At 47.5% G+C, this 23,439-nt stretch overlaps 1 protein-coding gene across 10 annotated transcripts in view; it reads right to left on the minus strand.

Annotated features, from left to right (window-relative positions):
* Positions 1-1,002: 1,002 nt before the first annotated feature.
* Positions 1,003-23,439, minus strand: part of PACS2 (phosphofurin acidic cluster sorting protein 2) — a 57,964-nt gene continuing 35,527 nt past the window's right edge. For 5 of the 10 annotated variants that reach the window (XM_032446289.1, XM_032446288.1, XM_015869426.2 and 2 more), the window contains 13 exons: positions 22,984-23,116; positions 22,334-22,438; positions 20,797-20,903; positions 19,932-20,086; positions 17,457-17,567; positions 15,301-15,409; positions 14,268-14,300; positions 10,328-10,370; positions 7,449-7,491; positions 6,496-6,631; positions 3,586-3,812; positions 2,873-2,986; positions 1,610-1,932 (listed from right to left, as the gene is read on the minus strand). In XM_032446289.1, the coding sequence (XP_032302180.1) occupies positions 1,814-1,932; positions 2,873-2,986; positions 3,586-3,812; positions 6,496-6,631; positions 7,449-7,491; positions 10,328-10,370; positions 14,268-14,300; positions 15,301-15,409; positions 17,457-17,567; positions 19,932-20,086; positions 20,797-20,903; positions 22,334-22,438; positions 22,984-23,116 (1,435 nt within the window). In that variant the 3' untranslated portion in view covers positions 1,610-1,813. Of the gene's footprint in view, positions 1,933-2,872; positions 2,987-3,585; positions 3,813-6,495; positions 6,632-7,448; positions 7,492-10,327; positions 10,371-14,267; positions 14,301-15,300; positions 15,410-17,456; positions 17,568-19,931; positions 20,087-20,796; positions 20,904-22,333; positions 22,439-22,983; positions 23,117-23,439 lie in introns of all 10 variants that reach the window. The other 5 variants (XM_015869421.2, XM_015869420.2, XM_032446287.1 and 2 more) reach the window with 4 other exon arrangements.

Consider the following 23,439-nt stretch of genomic DNA (forward strand, 5'->3'; position numbering starts at 1 on the left):
GGGCAGAGCAGGACCTGTCCCAGCAGGACACCATTAGGATCTCCAAACCTTTCAGAGAAAAATACAACTATACTGAGCAGCCAAAGCAGAGAAAGGTTCAAAACCATCCCTGTCCTCCAGCAGCACCTTCTGGAAATGCTTGCAGAGCCTGACCACGGGGGTGGGAGCCAAGCTGACCCCCCAAAGCTTCAGCCCCTGGCCCTGAAGGCCTGAGCTGCCTGCTCTACCACACAGCAGGCACACCCTGCTCCCCAAGCCTCAACCAACTCCATGCTGTCTCCTTGTGAGAGCATCCCCTCATCCCGGCAGCAGCAAGGTGTGTCAAAGAAGCAAAAGCCAGACCAAACAGAGCCCAGGCACAGGGCATCCTGGTGCCCAACAGAGATGAAGAACCCACCCGGCTTCATCCACTGCTCCGTTCCACCTGTAGCCTCCACTGTGGCGCAGGATCACATCACACAGCAAAGCTAATGCCCTGCTGGGAACAGAATGCATCCCATAGAGAAATGAATGCCTGAGCAGGGCACACTCTCAAAGCAGACAGCAAGGACAACCTCCTACAGGCTGCAGGTGAGCACCTGCCCCCAGCAGCTCTGTTACAGCCTCAAAGTCCTATGAGGAGAAGGGCTGGGTGGCTCATCTGGGCAGCACACCCAGGTGCAGACAGCACAGTCCAGGCAGGATGAAGGCAGAGCAGATGAAGCAGCTCACGCTTGTTATCTCACGTGTGCAGTGTGACAGATGGATGGGCAGGCAGCTGGACTTGCACAGCTCCTGGCTGGCTGCAGCTCCAGCCCTTACACCCATGGATCACTTCACAGGCAACGGCTCATCTTCCTGGGTTGGGTTTTTTTTTTTGGCAACTCGTTGGTATTTTATTTTTTTTCCTCTTGGTCTTTTTTTTTTTTTATTTCTTTGTCTTTTTCATTTTTTAAGAAAGCATTAAAAAAAATGTGCAGCTATTTAAAAAAAAAAAAAAAAAAAAAAAAAAATCCTTTCCCCTTGGAGGCTGGACGAGGTTTTATTGACAGGTAAATAATCGGTGTGAGTATGTAAATAGCAGCGACCCCACTGACACGCTGTCCCCCTCAGCAGCACTGCAGGGACGCGGTGACTGGCTCAGTTTGGTCATCGTCACAGACCAGGGAGGTTCCTTACGCCTCGTGCTCCCCCCAGTTCCTGCTCCTGCCCAGCCTTCCTCAGGCAGCACTGAGCGCAGACCACCTGTCCGTCCCCAGGGCAGACCCCACATAGCGCAGGGCAAGCTCCAATCTGCACCTCTCTAGCTCTGCAAACAAGCTGGACGCCCTGCAGACTCGCTGATCTCTCATCCTTTGGCAGCAGGAAGAAAGACTGGCCATCGTTTTTCCTAGAAATATGGAGGGAGGGGTCGAAATGCACCATAACGTGCAGGATCTTCTGCAAAATCCATGGCCCCCCCAGCCCACACACACCAATGAGGTCTCAGGTTAATAAGCAGTGCAGTTATTCAGCTATCTGCTCCGATGTGGGAGGTGTTTGGGCAGGTTGCCTGTTCCTGCCAACTCCCCCACAGCTTGGTTGACAGCACATCTATATTTAAGACTGTTGTTGGTTGGGTTGTTGTTTGTTTTTTGCCTTTGTTTTAAAGGGGGTTTCCTTCCCTTGTAGTAAACTTAAGAGTTAATAGAAAAAAAGTAATTCAAAAGTAATCCAAGCACATCTGTGATTAATTCTGCAGGAGAGGGCAGAGTGATGCGAGTCGCAGTTGGCACGCAGTTCCTGGCTCCTGGTGTGCAGTCCCTGGGATGGACACAGGTCCCTCCGAGCGTGGCTAGAAGTTAGATTTGGAGTGTCCAAATATGCAGATGGGAAAGTGCTTGACATGAGAGGACCACTGTGCTGCCAGCTGAAAGAACTTGACGTCGTTCCACTCCACTCCGTCGATCAGGACTACAAGGGAAGGTTAAAAAGAAATAAATATCACAGCTGAGCTGGAAAACAGCAAGTGCAAGTGGTCAACCAGAAACAGCTTTGCTAGAAAGCTCCTTGCAGTCAGCAGAGGGAGGCCTGGCTACATTCTGTGCTCAGGGTGCGAGCTGCGCCGCTGGGCCAACCCACTGCTATCTCTACACGTGGCTGAAGCACAGACCAGCAATAGGGAGAGCAGCTCAGCCTGCTGCTCCAGCAGCGCTGACACCGGAGCTCCCCTGACTGCTGATTTCAGCTTCACCTGATCTGATCTCTCCGATTTCTCAAACAAGCTCCACTTTCTTTTTTGAGCACACGTGCTCTTATGGAGCTGGACGCAGCACGCTTTTCACCAGGTCTGCCTTTCCTGCAGAGGTGATGTTCTGCACCCACCCCTCGCTCAGCATTCTCACAGTGTTTGGGTCACCCTCCTCAATTCTGGCCCAAGTAGATTTCTGTGCTGCTGACAGTGCTGGGAATTATTAACTGAACAGGCAACGAGGATGTTTTTGTAATTGGATACACAGCTCCCCTGACAGGCACTGCAGGTTTGCCTGCAGATGTGAGCACAGCTTACTGCTGTGGCACGCCTCTGTGCCAGACCCCTGCCTGGAGGAGCAGCCACTACTGTGGCTCTCAATCCATCACCACTTCCCAGATGTGCACAGGAAACACTGAACTACAAGGAGAGGAAGTGGAGCCCGGCCCAGCCTTTGTCCTCACCCAGGGTCCTACTAGAGGGAGGACTTTCCCACATCCCAGACCTATGAAGCAATACCCCATGCTGGCCGCATCCGAGCCCTTCCCCAGGAAGACCCCATTACACCGACTCCAGGGCAGCTATGAGGGCAGCTCTTTGCCTGCAGGAAAACAGCCGGCAGCTGAGCTCAGCCCAGAGCTGGGGGATGCAAGCTGTACGTACCCCGCAGCATGTTCTGCTGATGCTTCGCCGTGCAAATCAACCTGCTGATCCCTTCAATGCACTGGCTCTTTGACTCAACCTCCTTGTCTTTTGTTTTCTTGGGTAAAAACATCACTGGAAGAAAATCAAACAAGCAAACAAGTGAATCTCTGCAGCTCACAAGAGATGCGCCAAGATTCACTAGTGGTGTCATGTTGTTTTCTTATTTAAATACTCATGTCTCAAAATACTAATTGAATTAATTCTTGCTTGTTTGGCAGGAGTTGGCCATGCCAGCGTTCTGCATTGCCATCTATGTGCATGAAGACTTCAGGCCCAAGTGTCTCAGCCTGGTGGTTGGGGGCACAAGCTCTCTCCTGTCTCACCCAGTAACCCACACAAGCAACAAGGAACACTGTGTGGACAGCATCCCTGTGCATCTCCTTCCTTTCTACACAGTCACCCACAACTGACCTTTCTCTGTCCCCATCATATTTCATTTGGGCTATGCCATCTTAGCCATCCAGCTGTGAGCACGGACACATCTCCTTACAGCACAAAGAACCGTCACCCTTTCAAACTATCACCTCATTGAGCCACTTCCTACCCATGGACTGACTAGGATCCGGGGACTGACTGTAATGTAGGACTGACAAGTCAGCCATGGGGCTGCGGAACAAGGAGAGCAGCACTGCGTTCCTGGCCTTTTGCAACAATCACCACGTCTACCTTACCTTTCTTGTTCTTCTCTTTTGTTACGACGGTCATGGACATGGTTGGAGTGGTGGCAATCTCCCCGCTGGCAGGTAACCTGCTGACCTGGAGGGACCGGAAAGTGCATTTCAGTGTGTTTTTGGTAGTGGAAGGGTCCTTCTTCTCCGGGTCTCTCTTTCTGTCCATGGGAGGAGCTGCAGTCCAGTAATCCACCTGCAGGCCCATCAGCTCAGCACCAAGGCCCTGGCTAGGAAACAAGAGAAGAAGCTCATTTCTGCACGATGCTCAGCAGAGTTCTCCCCATTTCTGTTTTCCAGTAGCAGTTGCTCTTGACCAGATGGTGAAAGAAGTGCTTGGGTCTTTGTGAAATCTGGCAGCAACACTTCTTGGTGCGGTCCACAAGTCACAAGCATGCCAGAAGTCATCACTGAGTGATACGGCCTGGGTCACATTACAGGGTGGTAGCAGCTTGGCAGCACAGCACTGCAATGAGCTGGAACGAGCTGACCTTCTGCACAGACAGGGAGTTAAGCAGCGGGGAAGGGATCAGACAAACCACTTCCCAACACAGAGTGCAGTGACCCAGCAAGCAAACCTGACCTCTGAGGCAGCCCAGGGTCAATTCCAGTCTTCAAGAGGGGATGAGAGGCTGTAAGCACCTGCTGGCTGCTGTCTCCCAAGCACTGATAAGCCAGGCACAGCACTGCCAAAACCATCTTTGTCTGAATTGCTTCCAACTCCTACATCCCTGATCTGCTCCTGTCACCAGCTTCCTTCCATCCTTTCTGTCCAAATGCTCCACCAGGTCACACAGGATCCCTGCTCTCCCCAGGCCCCTCTTAGGGCACGGGGCAATCTGCTCCACAGCCCTGCTGCTGGCTGGGGAATTCCTGTGCTGGGTAAATGCTTCACAAGCCCTGTGATATTTGCTAAACAATGGCAGATTTCAGGACATGATGTGCTATTGAAAACTCCCGCGCATCATGTGGTAGCAGACGTGTCACCAAAACACACCGTCAGCCTTTCTAAGGCCAGAAAAGGGAAGATGAGCAACCTGGGAAATTCCACCCCCCTCTCCCACCTGCCCCTTCCTCTCACGAACCAACCCCTGGTACTTCTTCCTACACAAACATAGTGTTGAACAAAAACTGATCTGTCACTCTGCTGACTAATTATATTTAACAGGGTTTAATTTGAGAATTGGTAATTGTTTAAAAGATTAATTGGTGCTCTTGAATGAAACAAGCATTCCTCTACATCACGTGTGTAATCAGAAACTCATGTAAAATAAGGACGGACCACCGTTGGTCTTCTCTGAAACTCATTTCTTTGTCAGTCACTCAGCTGAAGCCGGACAGCAATACAGTTCATCCAGGACCACCAAAACCAGGGTTTGCTTTCTAAATACAGCTTCAGAACTGAGATTGTTTTAAGGACTTTTCACAGCACATTTCTCACCCCAGTTGTAAAGCTGCTCCCAGACACGACCTTCAGTTCTATCCTTGGCTAAACAAGTGGCTCAATCTTTCAAGTTTGGATCATCCTCCACCTCCTGTGCCGTCACATGCAGATCAGCAGAGATGAAATCACGTTGAACCTAAACTTCCTCTTAACAGCCTGCGCTCCTGGGGGTACAGGTTCCCAAACCACTTCCCCGTTTAAAAAGCCCACGTGGATCTTCTGCAGGGGATGTCAGTTCTGCCCTCTGGAGTCTGCACATCCCCAGCAGCTCCAAGCAGCTGCTGCTGGGTCTCTCTGGGCAAGGAAGGCTCTCCCAGGGACCAACAGAAAGGATTTGGTAAGTGGGCTCCTGGGGCAGGCTGAACCCACTGGCACCTTCTATCCACTGGGCATCTGCTAATCTGCTTCCACGTTTCCAGTTCCTTTTGCTAAAAGGAAACTTTAACCTCTGATTTCTAAAAGTGGATTGAAAGGGGCCCCACAGGGTTCTTGGGGATAAGGAGGAAAGGGACAGTAGGAGACGTCATTTACAAAGAGCAGTCTCTAATTGCAGAGCACTCTCTGACTTCCTCAGTCTGACGATCACGGGACTAAGGATGTCAGTGGGGACCATCCCTGCATCATCCTCTGGTATCTATTCACACATCTGCTATCCATGAATTTGCCTAACCCCTCTCTGAACTGCTGATCCTGCTGCTACAGAAGTAGCAGAGGCAAACGTGGTCCCAGCGCACCTTCCTGCAGTGTGCAGAAGGCCCTTTCCTTCACCAACATTTTGTGTTGCAATAAAATGAGGGCACCGGGGCAATTCCTTACTGGTAATCCACTGGTTTCCTCCCTTTAGGTCTACACATTTCAACTAAGTCAGAACTTCACATTGCCTACATATGCTTTCTCCTTGCCATTCAGATATGCCCTCAGACAGTTTGCATTTCCATTCTGCCACCTTACAACTATCCCACACCACAGACACAAAGCCTGCTCTTCCCAGTGAGTCACTCTGACTTTACAGTTTCTTGGTCCTTATAAACATTCTGTAACAACACGGAGGGATTAAGCCAGCTGCAGAACAGGTATCTGGGGATTAGGGTCAGTATTTTATTTGGCTACGTAACTCCCCAGCAGAATTCAGTCTCAAAGTGAAATTTCCAGAAGATGGGAAACACAAACCTTCTCAAAACAGGTTGCCACAGATTGATGGTTTCTACCGGGCCATCAGAAACAAAAGCTGCCCCTTCTCGTTGAATCTATCTGCCCTTGAGAAATGTTTCTATCAGGTGTAAGATCCCCATTACTCTCCTCAACCACCCCAGGGCCAACAAGGACCAGAGGCAAAAGGGGTGACACATTCAAATGTTTGCAGAGAAGGAAGAAGGCAGAACTACAGGCTTTACTTCTGGAGCTTTTCCTCCTTCCTGGATGTGTGGTGACACAGACAAGGGAGGTGTATGAGACAAAACATGTTTTACCTTGAGGATGAGAAGCTGCCTGTAACAGACGGTGAGGAAGGTGGTGTGGGGGAGGCTTCTTTCACAGCAGGAGATACAGAAGGTGGGGTAGAAGAAAGGACACTGGAGCTTGAGGGAGCTGCGTCGTCAGAGTCACCTTGCAGAGAGAAAGCCAAACTGTTTGTCTGGGGTTGTCTCACAGCCCAGCACGTGCACACTGGGATAGCTCGGTATCTTTACCCACGCTCCTGCTGTACACATCTCTGTGTTGGCTTTGTTCAGATGTAACCCAAAGATCAGCTAGCACATCACTTGTGACTGCTCCACACCTACAGCGTGGGACTGCCTATGTCTGGGTGAGAGGCAGAGACATTCACAATGCTCTGGGCTCCCCCTTGGCATCTTCTCTCTCAGCATTTGGTCCCAGGTTCCCAGATTAGTAGTTTGTGAAGGAGGAAAAAAAGTTTACACTGAAAAATATCAGGTGTAAACATGTATAAATGAGCTCTTCACTCCCACATTAAAACATCTGGGCTAAAATTTGCTGTTGGATTGGTAAACTGCTGCCTGTCTTGGAGATCCCAGTGTTGGGCACGTGTTTGAGATGGAATTTGTTAGGGAATGGAGCTGACTCTCCAGTTGGGAGTAGCAAACCTCAAGTAACCCTAGTGCTGAATCCATATGACATACACATGGGAGAAATGGGTGTTTGCTCACATGAGTGGAAGTTCCCTAGATGAGGGTGTGAGAATTTCAACTAGCCTGAAGCTCCTTGAAAAATACCAAGAAAAAGGGCTTCTTGAAATAGAGAGGACAGCCATTCCGAGTTAAATGCAACAGAACTAAGAGCTAACAAAAGCGATTTATCCTTATGAAAACCTCAAGATATGAGCAACAAACAAGTCTTTCCAGCCTGTGAAATCAGCCTCCCGCAATCTGTGTGACACCAGAAACACATATGAGATGCTTGTTACCTGACGTCGCAGAAGATTGTTCCACTATTCCAACCTTCACCACCTAGAAAGGGAAGACCAAAGAGGACAACTCTGAAACGGGAATCCCATGAACTTGGGGAACCCTTCATCTCCCAAAGTCAGTCCAACCCTACAGCTACCTGTGGCACTGTCCCTACAGTCAAAGCAGTGTAAAAGCATGGTAAAAAGTGGAGTCTTGTAAGGGCCAGGCAGGTCCCAGCCATGTCCATATGGGTAGACAGCTCATATCCCTTCCCTTACTTGTCCAAAAGAAAGCATAGGCCCTACCAAGCTGCTACAGACTTGCACAGCTCTGACTAGCCCAAGGTCAGCCCTAAACCACGTCACCTATAAGGCCTGCCCATGTCTCCTGTGGGAAGAGGGCAGAGAGGACAAAGGAATACAAGCATCCTTTTAGCATTGCTCTGATGCTAGGATTGCTCCCACCACACAAGCACAGCCACTTCCAGGTTGCACCAGAACTGGGTTATGTTAGGAAACCACAAAAGCACCAAAGTACGGATTCTGATTGGAGTTTTCTAATCTCCAGCCAAGAGAAGTATCTGGCAAATAAGATAAAGCCACCTGGAATGCAGCAGCGTGTGTGTTGGAGTGGACTGGGAGATGGAACTGGGGCTCTTAGTGGGGCCTGCAGTTCAGTCTGGCCAACTTTTGTTTGAAGAGGAACAAATCAGGCTCTGGAGTCAACAGCCACTTGTGCTACATGTGTTAAATGCCAAGAGGATGTTTCATAGACTCTAAGGAACCGGAAACAAGAAGAGATGAGGCATTAGAGTTAGAGACAGAACAAGGAATACAGAAAACTGCCTGCAACCACCACGATCTGCAAGCCAGAAAGGAAATCTCTTTTGGCCTTTTCCCTTCTGTTGGCTGACTGATGCTGCTCAAGGTCAGACACAGGGGAGCAAGACGAGGCTAAATGCCTTCCCTTCATTCAGGAAGGGGCTTGGGTCTGCTGCCCTTTCACTAAAGCCTCCATCCAAAAACGATGCAGCCAGCCTCCTTTCCCTGCAGGAAGGATGTGCATCCTGTTAACTCTCCCAGCACCTGGCTGCTGGCACAATGCAGGACGACGCAGTGTCACAACCTTGGTCTGGGTGTGCAGTCAGCCCTTCACAAGGCTCTGCTCTCACCTCTCAGAGCCCAGCCATGCAGCACAGCCAAACCAGCTGCAGGCTTTCAGATTTTGCAGTCTGGAAACCAGAGTCTGAGCAACATTAGGAGTCCCAAACCTCCCTTCGTCTTCAGCCAACAGCCCCAATGTCAGGAGTACATCAGAGGCAGAAATAAACAGCACTGACCTGACCCTCTCCACCAGCCAACATGGAAAGTCAACTGGTATGTTCAAGGCACATTTGGGGGAAGGTGGCAGCATTATGCACACCATAGACATTTCACTCTTTCTCTTCCACACAGTCAAATCCAGACTGGAAAAGCGTTGCTAATGTAAGGTTAATGTTCATTTAAGGAGCAGCCAGACAAACCCTCTGAATCCCATTTGCTTGCACATAACAGTGTTGAACTAAATCAGTGCCAGAGAAAAGCTCTGCAGAGCCTAACAGCACAGCAAGATGGGCCCAGGAGCCTTACAGCACTTCTGAGCCTTTCCTGTTACTGGGGTGGGGAAAGAGCTGTTTCATGACAGCAGTTCTTGCCCAGCAGCCACAAGGTATGTACAGTATCACATCAAAACTCATCAGCAGGAAGCAAACTGAGAAGACGTGCCTCTGCTTTAGCAGAGAAGGTATATTTCCCTCCACAAATAAAGGTATATTGTCATCACCACAGGAGCACTGCGGAGAGATCTGCACTGCAATGAGACAGAGTGAAAATGAAAGCAAGGTCAGCCTGAGTGCAGGACTGGATCAACTCTTTAAACTCCTTGGGATTTCAGATTAGCTCTGACGCATTGATGGGGATACAAACGGGAACACACACCAGTCAGCTTAACACAGAGAAGGTTGAACAAGGTAACCAGCATGCAAGGAAAGGGAGCTACAGGGAAGAGGCAAGAGCTGTGGAAGAGGACATGGCAGCTGAAGAACAGTCAAGGGATACCCCCCTTGGGCTACAAGAAAATGACTCAGTGCCTAAAACTTAATGAAGAGCATCAAAGAAGGGGAGGGAATCTATTGAAGGCAAAGCACATGGTGCACAAAACACACCAACAGGAGCACAAACACACCCTGCCTAGATACCCTGCACTTTAAAGGTAAAAGCAAGAAGGACAAGGCAGGGACTACCATCCCAACTGCATATTCACATGATAAACTACATTAAATAGCTACTGCCTTAGGCAAACCTAACAGTGGGATATGTGATCTGCCCAGTGGGACATACTGTCCTTTTCCCAGGAGCAGATGGAGCATTTAGAGGGCAGGAAACCATTTGTGACAAGCATTCATAGAACTGACAGTGGAACAGTACATTTGGCCACACTGGCCACACAGGGTAACACTCAGCATAGGAACCTGAGGTTGGGTTTCCAGGAATACACCCCATCCCCTGCACATGGCCCAGCAGTCACTCTGCACCAAACAGGTGCTTTGGTCTGAAGTAAAGACAGGCCATGGGGCAGGGCATTTTGGCAGCACGCTTTCTTCTTTGTACTGAAGTAGGTAACTGCAGGCTATGGTGCTTGCTCAGTGCTGGCAGGCACATAAGCCTGGAGCTGGCTGCTTGGAAAGTGAAACACCCAGCAATTTTGAGAGGTCCTAAAGGCTTGCTTACACACAAGGCAGTTGTATCCCACCACTAGGTGCTCATGCCAACCCTCTGCCTTTAGAGCACACACTGCTCCCGCTGCACCCCAGGAACCAGGGAACTGTTTTAACCCTGTGGCACTAAAATACACTCACCCCAACGAAGGGAATGAACTTCTGCGAAGATTCCTCATCAGGGCTAAAGGCAAAGAGAAAAGAGCTGTTAATAGCTTGCTCCCACGCTGGGCACAATACTCACTTTATACGTTGCATTCAAGCATGCAGCAGGGATGGACAGTATGCAAGCGCCAGTCCAGTGTCTCCTCTCAAGGCCCCCTGCCAGCACGCTTAGATCTGCATGGGCAGGGAGGAGCACACAGCTTACAGCCCATCTCCAAAGGGAGGGTCTCCTCCTCCCTCCCGCTTCACAGAGAAACATGCTTTATGGCAGTACAGACACGCAGCCTCCTGCTGCAAGGAGATGGATCTGGGCCACAACAACACCAAGAACTGCGCGTTACTTACTAGGACCTGAAGTGCTCTGCGCGCACAGCCGTCACACGTCCCACCTTTGGAGCCATGTGCCATACCTTGCACATCCCAGCATCGCTAAAGCAGTTAGCCTGCCACGGGGTTACAAGCCGTGACACGTGGTTATTGGTACAGCACTGCAGGGACTCACGCACACACACTCACACGGATGCACGTTCCCCACCATCAGGAGCTTGCACAAGAAATGGAGCATATTGGATCAGGACACCAGCTTGAGAACGGCAAACAGCTAAACCAGACCCAACAGAATGCACACCATGGCTCGGAGACACCTGAAGACAACGCTACGTACATTCTGGAAGCTGGAAGAACGTTACTGCTCCTGCTCTGATCCCACCCAGGGTTCAGAGGCCAGAGAGTGAAGACAACAGGCCACAGTCAGACCTGACAGAAACCAAAGAGAATCCACAAAGACAAGAGGGGAGCATCCAAGTGGGCTGGGAGGGCTGCAGAGCCACTGCTTCCCTCGGGTGCTGCAGACAGAGGCATGGGGGCTGCAGAGCACACCCTGACATTCAGAGGAGATGAAGCCCAGCAGAGAAAAATCTCTTCAGAGCACAAGACTTGCAGCTCCACTTTTGTCAAGGGAAAGAAGAAACCTAGACTGATGCTGAGAGAAGCCCAGCTTTCTCTCACCCTTCCTTCAGCTCAACAGGCTGTAAATCAGGCAGCACCGAGTCCTGCTCATCACACAAGGGAAGCACAGTCATAGCTCGCTCATCTCACAGCTACTGCGTGGCTTTGCTCCAAGCTCTTCTGAAGCAAACCTTGCCCAAATCCAGCAGATAACTTGTTCATGTTTCCCCAGGGAGCTCTGTCTCACCGAGGAGAGTAGAGGGGCTACTCTGCAATAAATCACTTGCTTCAGCCACCACTTACACAGCTCACAGTGACACACAGGCAGTCCCAAGCAATCCATGTGGGTTTCAGTTGGGCTACTCCTGTCACACCCTCTGGGAACTCTGATCTTGCACATACAGCTCTGAAAATACAGCCCATCGGAACAGCTGCTCTTCATGTAGACCAAAGGAGATGATTGTGCTTCTTCACTTTCTCTTTTTTTGCTCTTTCCTATTTCTTGTCCTTTGGGATCCCAAAACATTCATCCGGAATCCTCTCACCTTAGTCAGTACCTCTTCTACTCCTCCAACCACACGCATGCATATCCACCTTTAATGCAAAGCCAGACCTGACCCTGGTCTGTGATATTTTCAACTGTAGTTTTGGATACTTCATCTGTATTTCTTAGGAGTAATAAATCCTAAACCCATGCAGAGAGGCTAGAAAGAAAATCTTCTTCATCTGTAATGGGTGGTTGTCAAATCATTGCTTTTGACTGGGTATAATCCTTTCACCTGCAATCAATGGTTCCTATCCAGGAACAGATTTGCATGTTCCCACCGAAAGAAATGATTCAGATTGAACAAAGACACACAGGCAGAGTTAGATACTTTAAGGCTCTTAGAAATGAGAAGGTACATCACCAGGAGTCAATCTACCTGACAAAAAGAAGACATAATCTCTCTCACTTCTAGGACAAAGTATGCCTGAAAGCAAGCTAATATCACAGTAAAAGCATCTGAATAATCACTAAGAACAGTTACACCAGTTGTTAGGCTTTTAACATTTTGTTCACAAGTTTCACCAAGTCTCCAGAGCTGAAATGAAGCAAAGGGACGAAAGGACTCCAGGCCCCAGTGACATTGCATGAGTGACCCCTCTGCTTCCCATTAAGACTCCTACAGTGCTCTTCATGTTCCCACAGCAGACTGGCTGTATGCAAGCAGGATTTCCATTGTGTTTCTTGAGCTTTGATTCATTCCTCTTCCACACTGCTCCATCAGGCAAGGGGTGCAGGTAAAGATTTCCACTGGCTGCATGAGGAGGAGCAGGCAGCAAGGAGCGAGGTGGGACCAGGTTCGTCTTCACTAACACAAGGCACTTTCTTGTGCTCCAAAGAGCAAGAGCTGTGGAAGTTCTCTTAAAACTTTTAGTGAATGACTCAGCCCCTTCCCTACCAGCAAGCAACGCACCATTTCCATTAGCCAGGATGCTTCCCAGGTTCATGCAAGGGCTATCCAGAAGCCACGTGGCATGAGCTGTGCTGGATGCTGGATTGCAGTGGCTGACACCAGCCCAGGTGTGCCGAGCTGATCAGCAATCCAACTGTGCTGGGAGCGAGTGGCTGCTGACAGATCCCTAACACTGTGGCGTTTCTTTCAAGAATGCAATGCAGAGAGATAACAACATTGATGATGCATCCCTCCTAGTGAGAGGCCCACCTCTGGCAGCAGGGCCTCGGCTCCCAGTCGTTGCCTGGACCGCAGTGTTTCTTGACAATTCAGTACCCTTTAGTTCTCCCAGTGTGCAGAGAAAATACCGGTCACCCACTGTAACGCAGCTGAGTTGGAATGGCAAAGATTTTCTTCCTGAACACCCTCTCCCCATTCCCAGCCCTCTCCAGGTAAGGTCAGCAGATGCTCCAAAAGAATAGGACAAAGCTTTTGCACCATTCGCAGTCCACCACAGGCAGTACATGCGCCAACTTTTCGGCATGACAAACAGAACAAGGAGATGGGAAGGACAGTGGAGGTCAGTCAAATAAGGGACAGCTAGCAATAAAGTTACAAAGCAGCTCATCACATACAGCTATGTCCTAAGGACTGGCTAGCTGGCTTGGCTTTCCTTGCATCTCGGGCTTGTTTAACAGAGCAAATACTAGGATACAGGGAGATTTGTCTTGCAATGAATTTGTAGGTAGTGCTGCTGCCCATACACTAAGCATTGCCTTGAAAGCTGGCCTTGGAGAAGCCATTCATCTCCAGCTTTGAGGGAGACGGAGCTACAGTAACTTTATGAACCAAGGTCAAAATAAGCCATGTCCAATAAGTGTATAGTTTGAAACAGGGGGTTCTTGTGGGCAGCTCACAGAGCACAGTTTGCACCACTAGCATCCATTCTATCTCCTCTTAGGCTCAGGGAAGTCCCATGTGATAGCCTGCCAGTAAGACACTAGTCCACAACTTTCTGATTACGGGGAGAAAAGTCATTGGTCTGCACTCAGACACAGCACAGCTGAGACTCAGAGCAGCTCAACTCCAAAACCAGGGGTCTGAAACATGCCCTGAGCCACTGAGCACCACCTAGAGCACTCTGGTTTGAGCAGCTGAGAAACTGAAAGTCTGCTCAGTCCCAATCCCTCTGGAGCTACACTGCACCTTCTGACACTGCAACCAAACAGCAAGGATTGACTAGGAAGCAGGGAAGACAGACACCTACTGCTCAACGCTACTCCCTCCATAGCTCCCTCATTCCTTTCAGCCTAAGCCCCAGCAACCCATACGCATGGCCCAAAGGCAGAGCAGTTTTTAGTAGTGCATTCTGCCAGCAAGTGCCATAGTTTCAAAGCAGCGAGCAGAATATAACCTTAAGCACATATTGAGCATCCCAGACTTGCACAAACTGTTAAACAAGGCACAAAAGACCAGCTCAAGAGTGGAAAGGAGACAGGAAATGGGAGAGGGAACCTAAAAGGAACTGATACCTTAGAGTAAAATCAAAATGAAAGCTCTTTTTCCTTTTCAGAAAGCAACCAAAGAAAGAGATAAAGATGTTATTATACTTACAACAAAGTGATGCATTCATTTAGATAGTGCTATGAAAAAAAAAGACCACTAAGAGCTGCAGTTCTAAAAACAGCCACAAGGAGACAACAGCCCATTGCCCCACGGTTCATCCTTCAGTTTACCCATGTGCTGCTTAGCTGTAGGTGTAAGTCGTTTCAAAGTGGAAAGAGAAACTGAAAGACTGTGGGCTATGCCACAAGTCTGCCTTGGTCTCATTTTCCTTTAGAAAAGCATTATGAAAGAGCTAAACTTTACTGAACCTTTTCTGCAAAGTAATGTATAAAAGACCAATGGAAAAGCAATTCCAAACAGCAGTGAGCATTTCCAAGACAAGAAGAACTATGTAACCACCCACAGTTTTAATTCTTCCCTGTTTGAAAGCAAACAAAGCGCCAGTGATAGCAATCAGATTGAATGTAGGAGGGGTAGCTGGGAATTAAGACCATCCTCGCCCCACAGGAGGATTGCTCATCCTAAATGGAGTAAAATCATTTCATGTAGGTGTTTGCCTACATGTGGTTTGTATGAATTTGAATTTATTATTCTCCACTGTGCAGCAGAAATAATGCATTTCTCCTGCAGTGATAAACCGCTCACAGACAATGGCTGTATGAGGGTCTAAATACTTCTGAATCTTCTTTTTAGACCCCAGTCCTCCCTCAGACAGGCTGCTTATCAAAGAAGTTGAAATAAAACCTGGTAAGGAATGCCACAGCCTGACTGCCCCCAAAGTCCCAGGTCTCCAAAGAAATCACTGTATGAAGTAACCACACTGTGGCAGACTTGCTGTTATCTAAGTGCAACACGGGACTGCATGCAGGATAAGATGGGGCTCACAAGATATCTGCGGTTTGGGGTGATTCTAAAACTGTGAGTACACAAGACAAGAAAAGCACTCCACCTCCATCGTGACAGCCCTTCTGGAAAGCCAGCATTACATTTATAACATACCTTTTCTGCTTGTACGTCAGCATTGCTTCGGCAATGGGCAACTGGTGCGCACAGTTTGCCCCTGCTATGTACTGTGTTATTCGGGAGACAACATCAAGCGTTTCTGTAACTGCAACAGAAAGGAGAAAAATCAATGAAGTGACTTCTCAGACCATCACCAGCGCTACCCTCCATTTGCTCAGCCAAGCAGCTGCTGGTACCCAGCTACCTGCAATCAAACCGCGTCTTCCAAAGCAAGCTGTGCAGCCCCATTCCTGAACACTGGAAAGCTATCTACAAAAAAAAGGAAACATCCTCCAAGAGTACCCAAGTACAAACATAAGGAAGGTACACTACATATACAGGCATCTGGGCACAGCATTCATTATTGAAATATCAGTTATACTTGTTAAAATCGCTTTTCTTTGTGTGCCTGCTCAGTCAACTTTAGACATTGCTACATATCTTGACTGCATGTATCTGCCAAAGAAAGTGCTTGGCATCCTCTCCCAGAGCCCCCGGTACCTGCTGTGCTCACACCAGCATTTAAGTTTCCTGATTTCCTTGTGAGCTCAACAAAGTCACGCTGAGCTCATCGGAAAGACCAAGAGCCATACAAGGACAGGAAGAGCACAAAGAGCACTTCTGTAGCAGCGAGTGTTTGATTCCAGTCAACAGGAAGGTGTTTCCCAAATGCCTTCCCCATTCTTTTGCTCCAGGAAGAGAGTCTCAATTGTGAAATCAAGCAAAAGCAAGCTGCCTTCACCCAACACTTCTGTGTCTTAATGGGCATTTTTACCCAGAGTTCTTTTGACAGTTATTTGAACAGGGAACCATGAAGAGCTGTCATTGTTGGCCAGATCTTCCTACACCATCACATGCAGTTTCACAGTTTCAGTGCAGTTCTCACTGTACAGATGAGAATCTACAAGGCCAAGATGGCAAGAAAAGTGATGCTGTATTTTGCTCAAACTATGTAGGCACGTAAGTAATGGCTGCAGCATACAATCTACAGAGAACTTACACAACTTTTGAGCTGGATCTCTGTAATTAGTGACACAACCCTAAAAGCCAGACACAACAGTCTAATTTCTATTGTCATTTGTCTCTATTTTCAGGACATAAGAAGAAACCTGTTCTGGATGTTTCTTCTTCCATGAGTTAAGAATCAATAAAAACCGATGGCTGGGTGCACATGGAGGTCTCTAGTCCAGCCTCCAGCTCCAGGGGGGGCTGGCTTCACCTCTACAACAGTCTGCCCAGGGCCTTATCCAGCCAAATTCCCACTTGCTGGGAAAAGCTCTGAATAACCCCTTGTAAAGATGCTTCTCTCCCTTCTCACCGCTGGAGGACTTCCGTGAACATCCTGCTCCCTAGGGAGCCTCTGACACCCTCTGCAATGCCAACACTGCAACCTTCCACTCCTCCAAGTGCTCCAAAAGCCCCAAAGCATTTTTCCTGCTCATGAAATTGCTGTGGGGGATACGCCTCCATAGCATCACCCCTCAGTGATCAGATCTCAAGCCTTCAAACAGCCCTAAATGAAAGGTGCAAACCCTCCTCTCCTGTTTCTTTCTGTTCTTGGAGGAACAGATGGAAAAACTGTTAGCATTCATATTTATGCAAATAAATACTATTACAAACAGTAAGGTTTTATCCTGGCCTAGAACAGATTCAGATCAGAGCAGGAACTTGTTGATCTGACCCAGGGCAGTTCTCACATGTAATAAGACTGGTGAGGAACAAAATGCTTTTTTAATTAGAAGGATCCTGCCAGCAAGCTTCAGAAGTGCCAGCATTGTCCTCCCATGCACCAAACAGAAGTCAGCCTTCCCAAAGTTTACAGTTTGCCAAATGTTTCAGGCTGGACAGTTTCTGAAGAGCCACAGGAAGTGCAGAACTTGGTAGTGAGATCTCCACATCAAAGAACAAAGCTGAGGGCTAGGTACAAACAGCATGACTCAGGCACCCAGTGTCTTGGAGCCAACGGCTGTTTGCAAACCACCAAGCGGAGGACACACAAAGGTCAGCATCTGAAAAGGGAATGTGGTAGAGGAAGGGAAAAAGAGGAACAAAAACATTTGTCTGCTTCCTCTGGTATTTACTTGACCTTTGCTAAAATTACTCATTCAAGCCTTTTATCCCACACAGGCTAGACACAGACACATGGTCCTTACCAGTGGTCTGTGCTTCAAGTTTGTTGAACAGATCTCTCCAGGCTACATCTTGGAAGAAGTTGTTGTATCTATAATCTACAGACCCCAGATACTTGGCCACTGGATGAGAGCCTAAGAAAGAAAGGAAAATGTGACAGTTGTTCTCCCCGGCACTGAATACAGGTGTGACTTTTTTTTTCTTTGTCTGTAAAGAAGTCAATTCCAAAATCAAACTACACTAGACACTCCAGATATAAGTTGCCTCAATTTTAACAGCAGAATTTAGTCCACCTTGTCTCTACAAGAGCATGCAAACAGACTTTCCAGCAGAGAGACTGCTTCAACACCACTGATACCTTCCAGTGATGCCTCCCCTTCCCCCCCACCAAGTTAAACTTTAAAAGGCCAAGGCAAACAGGACTGGGAAACTGCTGAGGAAATAAATGATTTGGGAGACACAGAGGCCCCTACAACTCTCCCAGCAGCTCTTCTTCCCCACAGCTGCACTGTGGGCACCATAGATGGATGAGATGGACTCTTTCCTCCAAGTGCCATTCATGCATCATTGCTGCTTTGCAATACAGAGAAGGGGAAAATCACCTGCAACCAGGAACCACCACTCAGGGAGCCTTGCTTAATTGGTGGAGAAACAAAATAGCCACTAATCAATAAGTAGATTGTAATGTAAAGATAAAAGGATGAGTCCAAGGATGATAATCCCTAGTGAATGCTGGCAAGTGCATTAGGTCTTTGCTTGCCCTAAGCCCTTTCGGCCATAGAACTGGAAGCACAAAGCATGACTGAATCTCCCAGTACAGAGTTCTCAGTGTTAAACCACTACAAGGCTGGCTCTTCTGTCATTGCAGCACAGAGCTGTGGACTCAAAAGGTCAAACCATCTTAGGGAAAAAAAGCCAAAACCAACTCCTTCCCAATCCTACTTTGAAGGTGCTGTGAACAGCAAAAGTTTTTTCCTTTTAAGACATACATGGCCTGGTCACCATCCAGTCTTTGGTGCTTTTTCAATTGTCAGAAAAGAGAGGCTACTCCTCAATCACTTTAATGAGCTGCCAGAAATAAGCATCTCACCCGACCAGGAAATACTGTAGATCCTATGGGGAAGGTCCAGAGAAGCTTCTATATTTGAAGTATTATAAAAAGCATTCACAGATCTGGAGCAATTGCATTATAAATTTCAAGTGCTTTATTCTTTTCTTTAATTATCAAGTGTTTTAAGACTAGAAAAAACAAAGTCCCCCAAGCACTACCTAAGCCTTGTGTATCAGGAAGGGAATATTTTCAGATCATTAAAAACTGCAAATGGAAAACTCCACTTTGAAGGCAATGTCACAGGAATGCGAGGACCAAAACCCTCAGCCACACAGAATCCTACTCAAAGCAAAGTTAAGCCTGTAAAAAACCATTTTCCGTGTGTGTTTCTACCGCTTAAAGGGTTCTCTCTCCTATTCCTTTGGACACAAAATGCCTTTCTTACAGAAGGATCTAGCTCTTGTATTGTCTTCTCCACTTGACTTCAACTCTCACCACTATCTCAATAGCCAAATCCCTACTGCAGGGGGTGCTGGGCAGCAGCTTCTGGTGCTTACAGGAATGCCAGCAGCTGCTTCCAAACCCAAAAGTAGTGCTGGGAAAAGCACTTTCCAACATCACTGCTGTCTTTGCAGCTCAAGTGCCCTGCTTACACAAAACAAGCCTCAGACTAACCCAGCTCCTGGCCTCATACATCTATGATCACAGCACTGCCCAGATGCCCCTGCCTGTAAGCATTAATGAAAGCCTGTCCCCCATGGCCTCTTTGCTACAGCATTCCTCACATTTTTGCCCTCCACAAACCCCTAATGCTATTATCAGTCTGTCCCTGGACACAAGAGATGCAAGCTGGGTTACTTCCCAGCCAGGCAGGCTTGTTGAGCTGTTACAAGGGCAGAGATAAGGTGCTGGGAGACTGAGGGAAGAACCTGAGGAGAGCAGCATGTGAAGGAAAGGTCAGAAGATGCATGCAATTTGAATTATTTAAACTCTCAGCAGTTTCAAAGCCTTTAAAAATATTTCATCTTCCCACTTCTCCACCAGAAACATTTTCTATGTTAGCCTCAGAGAGACCACAACAGTTCCTGCTTGGGGAAACAGTGCCCAACGAATCACAGATTTCAGCCAGAAAGGCCTTCAAGAAAGAATATTATTCAGTGCATTCACTGCATCATGATAAAAAGATACATGAGCCTGCCCATACTGGAGAAAGGACTCAGCCCCTTACTTCAGGCAAAACATTCACAAGCAGACTGCAACATCAAGAGCAAAGATGAAATTCACTCACACACGCAATGCAAGCATCAAACAATACCATGCTGGTATGACATCCTTCTGATTTAACAGCCATACACCTTGCCAAAGCCTTCAGGAGGACTACTGCTAAGGGAACACATCACATTTAACTCATTCATCTTTCTATGAAGAAAAGTTGTTCCTTATTTACCTAGAGGGATGATCAAAAATCGCATGTAGCCAAGCCAGTCTGGGGTTTTGTGAGACAGCTGCTCTACAAAGAGCCTCAATACAGCACTGAGGTAATTCTGGGCTCCGGCCACTGCGATTTTAATTGGGCTTGGAGGTTGAGAATTGCAGTTACAGCTGGACAGAAGAAGAGGGAACATATTCGTAATTGTGTTTCCAACCAACTATTTCAGAACAATTAAAAAAAGAATTGGTTAATAACTACAGTAGAACACAGCTCATTCAGTAAACAAGGCAATATCACAATGATTATCAGCAGCGCTGTCAATAAAAAGCAACATCGCTCAGTGCTTTCTTAATTGGTCTTCCTGACTCCTTTCAAACATGTAGGTAGTCTATAAAGGGTTGGACTTGACAGTCTAGGTTGGGATGTGCCTACTGTTGTTGTCACAACACAGCCACAGCCTGGAAATTGAGAACGTTAACTGGGAATTAATTAAAAGTGTACAGGGAGGAAAAAAAACAACACAACAGAACTGCTTTAAAGTCTGTTAGCTTTGCGTGCTTTACTGATTAGCTCTGATACTGGAGGCAGGCTCCACAGAATGATCTTGTATTATCAATGCTGTCAGTGTAAGGAGACCTGTATCCCCCCACACATTGAGGAATAGCAACACCTTGCAGGGCTGGTGAGTACTGAAGAACCATACTACTCTGACTTCAGGAGAGTAATTTAAGGAGAAGTATTGGAAGGGGAAATTATTGCTCCAGAATCAGATGGAAAACTCCCTGAGCACTGGGACACGGGAACTGAGAGGCTTTTAGTGCTGAGAACCACAAGCCCTCCTTTCTACAGGAGACTCAATAAGCAGAAAAGCATAACTTACTATCGCTGTATCCTGGAGACAATAGTGCTGAAAGCTGCTTGAATATCAGCTGAGGAACACGTACAGACCACTGGCAAGGTATGCTTTTGTAAGACATCTGACAGGTACTAAGGAGAGAACAGAACACATTAAGGTCCTTCAGTTTGTTGCAAGAAGAAAGTCTTATCTCCCCACACTCTTATGAATCCTTACAACAAAGTGTGGGCATTCTCCCCATGATCAGCATGCAGGTGACAGCTACTTCCCAAACACTTTTCTCCTGTGTATTAGAGAAAGAAAAGCTTTGACAAACACTAACACTACCTCCAGGAGATGGCATTTTTGCTAATGCTGCCTCCAGGACAGCAGGGCAGGAGCAGCAGGCTGTTTGCCTAACAGCCAGCAATGGATAAGAGCACATGTTCTTTACTCACCTGTTTGTGAAGCCGAACATGCAGTGGTCTCATTTAAAAAGACTTGACAAATTCAATATTCTGCCTAACCTCGAGTACTAAAAAATATAAAGCAAAGACGCTGGCAACACATACACATTGTGACTGACTGCTCTCATCCCATGCAGCTCAGAGGAAAAACAAGTTAACGAACACCTCAAGCACACATGGACATAACATTGATGAGACTCAGCAATTATCTCCCATTTTCAAACTCTGCCCTACTAACCCACATGTCACAGCCAATGCCATCTTTGTCTCATCCGATATCACAGGCAAAGCTGGAGGAAACATACACAGCTTTCTTTCCAACTCTGGAAAATACTTCTCCAAGAAAAGAGCAGCTGCAACCAGCATCTCAACTGGTATTTCTCATCTCTTACACACTGAGACCCCAATTCTTTCAAAAGCAGAACATGAAATCAGTCAACGTGCTTCCAAAAACCTGGTATTAAGTTCTATAGCCCACAGTCAGCCAGTACAGTTTTCATGTGCCTCTTCTGTATATATTTTATTTATGATTCAGACTAAGGATCAGAAAAGAACAAAACTTCCACCCACCCACCCAAACCCACTGCAAATGACTCCACGTTGCCAGCATAAGAGAGCAGAGCTCAGTTCTCCTGAACAGAAGTATCACACACTAAGAAAAGATGTGATAACACATCCCCAGCCAGGAATCACAAGAATGCATGTAAGGCAATACTGCTGAGCTGAGGCATTTTCTCCTGTGGTCATCACCTGTGCCCAGGAATATCACAAGTCAGCCTTCTCAGCTTCCTTTGTCCCACCCTACCATAGCTGAGAAACAAATGCTTGAGTGCAAGGGTGCAGCCACACCCAGCGTGCTGCTAACCCAAAGAAATGGCATTTCATAGAACAGAAGAAAACAGTTTTTCAGGGAAAATCTGAGCAGCAAAACCTTATAAGATCCATAGCATCTCCTGATCAAACTGGTCTAAAGGCACCAAACCCCAGTATGCAGCACCACCACTGCTCTTCCAACCAGGGAGCAGAGCCTACTTGCTTAGTGGTAAAGCTCAAGAGCGGTCCATTCCCAGGGAGGAAAAGCCAAAGTGAACTGATAACACGTCTCCTGCCTTTACCTGTCCTTGCCAATCTGAAGTATTGACAAGAATAATGTTTTCTGGCAGCTGGTCATCAGAAACCAGGATGTGATTGAGTTGGTCATACACAGTTTTCCTGGGGATCTGGAAACAAAGACACAGAGAACAGAATAGTAGGAGGTATCAGTTCTAATCCTCAAAGCTTTGCTTTTTCTGCAATGCACTCTTCTTAAAGTCACTTTATACCAACTAGCAGTAACTCAAGGAATTCTGGTTTTAGAGAAGCCAGCAAAAGTGTTTATCAAGGAGGGAGTTAACAGAGTCCTGCAGTTAAAAAGAGCACAGCACAGAGATACTTTGCATAAATCGGTCTCCTTTGCAAATCCTTGCAATTTGCCTTATTTCAAAAGAGCAATTCCTCAATACATCCCCGTTTGTTACTCATGACAACAATCCATTCCAGTGTTTTTAGTTTATGGCTGGCTGACAAAGCAACAAGCTGGCAAAAACCAGCAGACAGGATGGAAGGTACAACATTAGCCAAGAAGTAAATTCCCTCCTTCCTGGAGCTGCAGGGTTCAGTTACTTTCCAGCAGGGACAGCACTTTGGCCAGAAGGAAAGGGACTGCAGGGGACAGATGGAAAAGACAAAAACTGTGTGGTTGGATCAAAAGCAATATTTTTCACACCTGTAAGTGATGCCGGGTGTCCGGAGATCGTTCATTGTCCAGGCTGTTTGCTCTCTCATTCTGTGGCCTCACTGGCTGCCTCTCCTTCAGAGATGTGCTTCTTCCCCGACGTCCAGTTTGCTTCCCTTCAGACCTGCCAGAAACAGGTGCTTTCGTTCCATGCTTGGCTCACATCTGAGCAATATTCATCCCCAAATTCCTAGATCACCCCCATCTGCCAACCTCAGCAAGTTAACTCCAGGCACTGGAGAATCATACGTGGAAATCTGAGGCAGCACGAGACCTGTTAATTTGGCATCTAGTGGTACAGAAATTATAGAGAACAAAGTTCAGCTGCAGAGTATTCTGTCATCATGTTTCCAGGAGTCCCAAGCAAACTTTCACAGCCCATACCAAAAGCCACATCACCACTCTGCCAAACTGCCACACCAGCATAACACAACCCAGCTACATAAA

This window comes from Coturnix japonica, chromosome 8 (genome assembly GCF_001577835.2).
Source record: "Coturnix japonica isolate 7356 chromosome 8, Coturnix japonica 2.1, whole genome shotgun sequence".
NCBI classification, from domain to species: domain Eukaryota; kingdom Metazoa; phylum Chordata; class Aves; order Galliformes; family Phasianidae; genus Coturnix; species Coturnix japonica.